General features: G+C 40.5%; 1 protein-coding gene across 4 annotated transcripts in view; it reads right to left on the bottom strand.

Annotated features, from left to right (window-relative positions):
* ldlrad4b (low density lipoprotein receptor class A domain containing 4b) overlaps positions 1-7,907 on the bottom strand; it is a 206,266-nt gene that overhangs the window by 97,022 nt on the left and 101,337 nt on the right. For all 4 annotated transcript variants that reach the window (XM_019263621.2, XM_010752195.3, XM_027286784.1 and 1 more), the window contains one exon: positions 1,485-1,625. In XM_019263621.2, coding sequence (XP_019119166.2) covers positions 1,485-1,625 — 141 coding nt within the window. The remainder of the gene's footprint in view (positions 1-1,484; positions 1,626-7,907) is intronic.

Below are 7,907 nucleotides of genomic sequence, written 5' to 3'. Positions count from 1 at the left end.
AAGTGGAAAAAAGGTGGGAAAAGTTTGGAGGAGGATGTTTTAGATGGATATAACCTGTGAACAGCTTCTGCTATTCTATAATAACATTGTATAAAAGTAATATTCAATGACGTCACCCACTCACAAATTCAGTGAAACTAAAAGACTGAAAGATTTGATAAGATGGTGTGCAGTGAGAGACAGATTATGATTGAATGCACACCTGTGGAACTAACAAGTCACCGACTTCATTCATAGGAGTGTTTTTTTTAATCTGCCACCTCTGTGGTTTGGTCAACTTTAGAGAAAGATAGAGGTCATGGTTAAAGGCTGGTAGGAGACTGTGGTCTCTGGCATCATACTGTGTATGCTCAAACATCCACCCTGACCCCCTGATCTCCATCCATAGAAGTTTTGACTGTGTTGAAATGTTTCTTAGCTTCTAAAGGGCTGGATATTCTAATATAAACATATATACAGTAAAACACATAACACATATGCAGAGATTTCTTTCATCATATTGGGTGATTACATCTTTTTGTCCAACAGTCGCTTATACATTTTGAGCTGCACGAGGAGACTGTGGACCCTTGCTGATGGGGGTAGATGGAGATATTTGCTCCACACGGACCCTCGTGAACATGCTGATGCTGCGAGTGTAATATGGGCTTTACCAGAGAGACACACACATCGGCGGCGGCTATAAGCACTGCTGAAGCATTCATTTGTTCAATCATCACACAGTGCGACCTGCGTAACACGTCAGCGTCCTCTGAAGCAGCTGTCCTTTCTGCAGCAAAGCTCCTGAGGTGCTGACGGGACAAGGAGGCTGACTGAGCAGGCAGGCCGATAGAAAAACTTTAAAGGATAAAAGAAGTTTGTGGCAGCCTTCGAGAGAAGAAATGTGTCCACCGCAGCAGGACACGTCAAATGTCTGTCTCTCTGAGGCGCTGTCAACATATGTGTTGTTTCATCTACAGTGTAGAAAGTAACAAGAATAAAGAGAAAACACTGAATTATTGAGAAGGCGCGTCCAAACCTTTAAATGTTGCTGCATATACACTGAGTTATGCATCCGTTATTGAACGTCTTATCATCTCAGATACTCCTGTTGACTCTGTGACTGTATAATCTGTGGCTCTCTTATGAAGATAGTGGTTATCGTGTTGTTTGTTTAATTCCGGATGAAGGTTTGTGATCCGAACGTAGCTCCTTCTGGTGCATGAGCTTGTCACTTTTTGAATGTATATGCCATAAAAGCTCTATCCCAGAAAGTTCATTATATTCCAGAGACCCCAGGGAGAGCAGAAATGAAGCAGCAGAGAGGAAAGAGAACGGACCGAGGGAGGGAGGAAGGAAAAGCAGGTTGGAGATGTGAGTCTGTATCTATTTGTGCTGGTTGATGGTGTGACGTACAGACAGACAGGCAGACAGACAGACAGACAGACAGATAGACAGACAGACAGACAGGAGGATGGAGGCACAGAGCATTCTGCAGCACTCACAGTTGAAGATGCCCGGTGGAGGGTGCTGGGTGACCACAGGGCAGTTCTCCTCATCGCTGTTGTCCCCACAGTTATTCAGCTGGTTACAGATCAGCGAGCCCAGACGCAAACAATTCCCATTGGTGCAGTGGAACTTGCACTCTGTACCACCAGGGGAAGAGAGGTAAAGAAAGAGAAGAAACAAATCTTAGCACAAGCATTACAGATGTTCAGTTTTCCAAATAGAGCCGTGTTAACAGGCTGAAGCAAATATTACATGTGATGTTCCGCTTTGCATCCTCAGAGAATAAAATGTTTTATCTAGTTAAGGTCTGCAAGTCTTCATCGCTTTATGGGAAAACAAAAGATTGATCTGGTCTTTTTTCTGCAGCTGAAACACTGAACACAATCCAACGATAACACTGGGGAACAATTTGAAAAAAAAAAATCTGTTGAGTTAGATTTTTATGCTGATTAAAACTAAAATTGGCATGCTGATTCCAAATTTCAGTCAGTTTTTTTCTAGCACGTCAAGTTTTTTCTCCACAGCTTACTCTCCAGATAAGCAAAATTCCACTGATTAGCTGTAGTAAGACTTGTCAGCTGATCACGATTGGACTCATCTACAGCTACATGGCAACTTGTTTGTGCAGTCACATTGAGTCAGTGCGGTGAGAGGTGTGTGCAGCTCCCAATAGGTCAGTACTATCAATATCTGCAAACAGAAAGCTAGCATAGTAGGAATGAAGAGGATTTGTGCTTTTCTCTTCACCTTGTAACCATGGGCATACCGCTGTAAGTTCTATTTGGTTTGATGCTGTTTTTGTAGTTTTCAAAGCTTGTAACTATTCCATCTTCCATTCCATCAGTGTTTGATTTCCATAGATATCTCCTTTGTTCCAGATCATGTCTGCTCCTGCTACTTCTCGTCGTAAACGCCTAAACAACCCTGACTCCTTTTGCTATATTTGTGCTGGTTTCACCATCAGAATCAGAATCAGAATCAGAAATACTTTATTAATCCCTGCAGGGAAATTGTTTTTCTTACCGCAGCTCCCAAACGGTAAGTGAGATAGTAAGAAAACCAAACTTTAACAATATACACCTATACTCTCCTATTTTAACACTATATACACATGTAGAAATAACAGTTAAATAAAAACCAGTAACAGTAAAATAAAAAACAAGTAACAGTGAACTATGCAATATGTAAGTCTAAAACCTTATAAAGAATTTACCATTCCAAGTCAGAGGGCAAACATCAGTGCATTTGTCAAACAAGCTTTTGCATATTTTAAAGTAAAACTCGGTGATCAAGACAAAGCTTACAGATGTGGACCAAAGGAACACGGGAAAAGTTTACATTTGGTATCCCCATGGTTTGTCGAGAGCAAAAAGAGCATTGCACAGACTGTTTAGTGAAAACAAGCACATATCTGTTAAGTGCAGTATTTTTCATATTTTTTAAGAAAACGGGGATCCTATAGTTCAAAAACTTGACATGATAGAGAAAAACTGAGATCAGTTTTAGATTCCGCACCCAAAAATGAGTTAAAAACAGCTGTCAGACCTAACTCAACAAAAAATGTGATCCCCAGTGTTATGGAATAAAAGAATAAAAACATTACAAAAAAATAATCATTTTGATTAAAAAAAACATGTTTACAAGAGGTGTTCATACAAAAAAACAACAATAAAAACAAGTTAAAAAAAGGTACGCCCACACACATACACAGTGTCACTCGTAGTAGCGCATGCAGGCACACTCTAAAATGTGTAAAAGCACTGATAAACTGTACGGACAACAAAAATGACGGGCTGTTATGTGCAGCTCTCCCGTTATCTACGCCTCAGAATGTGCAAGGTCATGTGAAATGATTTTTGTTTTTTATGTTCTTTTTTACCTGTAAGCTCAAACACAAAGCGGAGTTAATGTGTTGAGTTCACACAGAAACAAGGTCAGGCGAAAAAGTGGTCTCCCGTTCAACACGCCAAATAAATAAACAGCTTTTCGAAACGACCTTTGATGTGCCGGAGCCCCGAACCATAATGTTCTGTCATGGTTATTACCAAAACGCTTCTTTCCCCCCTAAATATTAATATGCCTGATTAGCACTATCTGGTGGGAAGAAGGAAAAAAACACCTCTAACCTATAAATGTGAAAAAGAAAAAAATATATATTCTGGAGGGAATGAATAATCATGCTGAACTTTATTCATAATAAGTGAAAATAACAACAACAAAGTGTTTGATGCACTGGAAAGCAAGGCCATGTCGGTATGCCCTGGAGTGTGATGTGTGCGGTTTAGTGCAGCCATTTTACTGAGAGGTACACTCACACTGAGCCCACCACGACTCCAGAAAGTGAGAGTCTCTGCAGAGAGGAGGAAATAAATAAACCTTGAGTGATAAAGACTCATACACTCTTTTATATTCTACAAAAAAAACTTTAAGAAAAAGCTCAAGTTTGTTCAGCTATACTGTATATGTGCTAACTCTTTCTGTAGTTTGCAGTCAGCAATCATTCATAAAGGTGCGTTATGTACGATGTGATGTGTGATTTAAATCGGCCAACTGTTGTATTCAAACTCCAAACCAACACAGAGCAGTATATCATCAGACCGCCAATTGCTGCTAACTAGCAGAGGAGGAGGAGGAGGTTTTCAGGCTGAGGACGGAGTGGGGGGGTGGGGTGGGCAAAAACCCAAGCCAGGTGGGCCGCCAACGGAGCTGGGCTCAGCAGCATCCCAGTTGAACACTGCTGGAACAGGACCAAACGCAGCCCCCCCAAGACCAACAGAGGCCAGTTTGATGACAGGGAATACAGTAATACAGCATTTTTTATTTTGTCTCTGTCAAGTCTGAATGAAGTGTGTTTTACGATGAGTTAACAAGGCAATTAAGCTAATCTTAGTTTATTAAAAGAGAAAATTCAGCTCTTATAAAACATCTGTAACAGCACCCACCTGACTTCAAGCCTTAATACTGTATCATTTGAACAGGTGAGTTGTATATAAATTCACCCTCAGTACAGTTGTCATGAACGGGGAAATTAGCTACAGAGACCAAAACTGTTTTTGTACCAGGCTGTAAACATGTTTATTTCTGCTGTGAATGGAGACTCACTTCTGGAGCCAGCCTCAAGTGGCCGCTCGTCTATTTATAATTTTTAGCACATCCACATTGGCTTCATTTATAAAGCCAATGGCTGTATTATTATATGATATATATTATTTGTTCTGGTTAAGATAACTTATTAACTCACAAAATTTGTGCATGTACAGGTTGGACCTGTTCTCTTTTTTCTATACTTTTTTCTTTTCTTTTGCTTTTACATGTTTAAGATCCAAATCAAATCCAATCAAATCAAATTACCCAACCAGAGGTTGTTATTTGGATGGGCTGAGGCTAGCGTGTTCTTCAGAAGATAGCGTCAAAGCTATCACTTCTTCACATTCTGTTGATAATTTTATTGCTTTTCCAATTCATTGCTAATTTTGCCCTATAATGAACAAAAAATACATTTTGAGATACTTCTGAAATCGGACTTTGCCATCACGCTCCTATGACATCTGTCTGTGTGTGATGGACAGAGATATTGTCTTTTTTTATTGCCACCTACATCACCCACAAAGCAACTCGACTGCTGACAGCTCAGTTGGTGTGTTACACAAGCAGCAGCTAATATGGTCTAGTCTTGATCTGTTACCCACAAGCAGAGAAGAGGATTGGGCTGCAGAGGTCTGATGAGCTCACTTCTTTCTCAGTCCAAATATCCACATTTTTCATTTTGAAACTGTCTTCAGCCCAAACCACGAGGACTCAAGTGACATTACTTGAGCACATCTATCAGACTTTACACAACTCCCTGTGGTGTCAAAAGGCTTTATCCTGCTTCACCGTGTACTCCCCAACACCTGAAAACAGATTTTGTAAGTGAACAATATCAAGCCATGGAGATAATTTTGGTTTTAGAAATTGTAGAGACTTTGCTGTAGAAGGGATAGAATACAATAGAAAGGAATGTGTTTTTCCAGAAACAATGTCCTGTTTACTCAGGATAATCCACAGAAACCCTTTAAATGGTTCCTAATGAAAACTGTTGACAGGTGTGTAGATTATCCACATTTACAGTCGATTAGCAAGTGAATGCCAGTCAGAGTGGAATGCTGGTTAATAATTAGGTGTGTGAACTGTGTGTGAATTAGGCAATTACAATGTAGCCCGAATAGCAACCCATTAGGTGTTAGTGTGTATTTACTTTAATACTTGATATTCTGGAGGCCTTCACTCCCTGAACGCAATCCAGCGTTCACTACGACTTTATTCATGACAAGTCACAAAGTTTCACAGTTAAAGTGGGCTCCAATTTATCACTGTCGACACAATTATTACTGTAATTAAAACTCACACAAACTTTAACAAATAATAATTGAGTAGTGGAGGCGAGTTCATGACAGTGTTGGGGAAAACACTGCATGTCATCTCCATGGATACGATTTCTGACCAAGTTTTTTTTTTCTTCTTTCTGAGAGACAAAAAATGTTTTCTCAAATGAAAAACTAAGACCAGGGCTTAATGTGTCAACTGGTTTGTGCTAACTTAAATGGCAGTTTGTTTGGGAGTACACTCCACAATATCGAAGCACAATATCAGCTGACATAGTAATACTATGAGATACATAATAACGCTGTTTTTTAAATTCCTTATGACCACAGTAATACTTCTAGGATTAAAGTTGGCAGTGGAGGAAAAATATCTAAAAAACTACATTTATATTGTAGTTTCATAAGGTATGTAACCTCCCAGCATCCAACAGGGTCAAATTTTAGGTGTGTTCCTACTGTTTTTGTGTTTTAGTTATCAAGAATGAATAGTGTTAGACGAGTTATGATGATTGAAGACATTCTGTGTTGGTCCCTAGCATTTCATTACTCAGAAAACATTTGCAACACATTTTTGAAAAACTCTACTGTTTTCCTCCAAGGCTGCATTTTTTCTTTCCTGCTAATGTACATCACTAAACACGAGCGCCAACAGTTGATCAGTGGAATAATACGATAGCATTGCCAGGAATGTCAGTATCACGTTATCTGTGTGCACATACACAAAAACATTCCTCCATAGCTCGGCTAGAGGTTAAAAACTTCACAGGATACTTTTAATTTGTTTTTAACCAAATTAGCACACAGCTGAGCTGCTTCAAGGACACAAACACTGAAAACTCTGCACAAGTGTTGAGTGCGAGGAGGGTTTACAGGGATCCAGCACTATTCTGGGTTTGTCTTTACATACAGAATCATTTCACATGTTTGATCTAACAAATGAGTCCTGCTTGATACACTTGAACAGAACGTGAGGCTGAGAGACCTGGACTGATTTACACGACATTTAACAACAGTTAAATGATGTCTTCGCCATAGTAACAAATCAGCACCGACTCCTCCGCGCCAAACTCATTACTTAATGTGATTACGAAGGTCTTATCGACCGCTGTAATCAAGTCTCAGCCAGATTCTTCACACTTCTGGTCGGAATTCTTCTTGGTTTCTCGTACTTGCAGACGTAATGAATGGAAGTTGGAGGAAAAGAGGCAGGAAAAGTGGAAGGAAGCGTTTAAATGAAATTCATTAAAGTGTTTGTGGTGGTGGTGGGGGTCTGTGTTTTGTTGCAGTTAATCATCAATCAGACAGCTCATACCTGCTCGTACAACACGGTTAAAACACACACACACACACACACACCAACAAACACCTTGCAGGTCTATTCCAGGTGCGAGTCCTTCCGATTTGCCCGGCTGGCAGTGAGTGACCTAATGACACTGCACATTTTCTCCTTTTCCTCCCATAACAAGAACAGCTTGTTCTGCTCTTGTCTAGACGGAGGCAGAGGCGAGGAAGGGGGGGGGGGGCAGGAACAGAGATTCAAAGAACAGACCAGCATGACCGTTCTTTGGAACAAACCCTCTCCCCTTCTTCTGAGTGGCAATTAGTGAAGCCTCAGTGACTTGCCCAGCCTCTCCTCTCCTCTCCTCTCCTCTCCTCTCCTCGCTCTGTCTTTCATTTTGTCTCATCTATTACTCTCGTCGTCTGTCTAGACTCCTCTTTCAGTCTCATCTCCTCTTCTGTCTATCCTCTCTTTTCCAGCTCTATTACTATCTATTATTCTCCCATCTTGTCTTCTTCCTCTCACTTTGTATCTTTGCTTTTACTCTCCCATCTTCTGGCTGTCCTCCGTCTCCAGCACTGCTCTCTTTCTCCCTCTCCAGCAACACTCCAATTCAGCTGTCACATGAAATTGAAGCAAAGCTTTGAAATGTCGGAAAATGTGAGGCAACAGTAAACCTGTCTTCCCCTAGTGAATTATGCAGCCCCCCACCCGTTACAAACACAGACACATACAGGTTAATTAGTGTGATTTGAAAATGCCAGACAGAGTAGTGG

The sequence above is a fragment of the Larimichthys crocea genome, chromosome XIII (genome assembly GCF_000972845.2).
Source record: "Larimichthys crocea isolate SSNF chromosome XIII, L_crocea_2.0, whole genome shotgun sequence".
Classification (NCBI taxonomy): domain Eukaryota; kingdom Metazoa; phylum Chordata; class Actinopteri; family Sciaenidae; genus Larimichthys; species Larimichthys crocea.
This window is presented reverse-complemented; position numbering and strand designations above follow the sequence as displayed.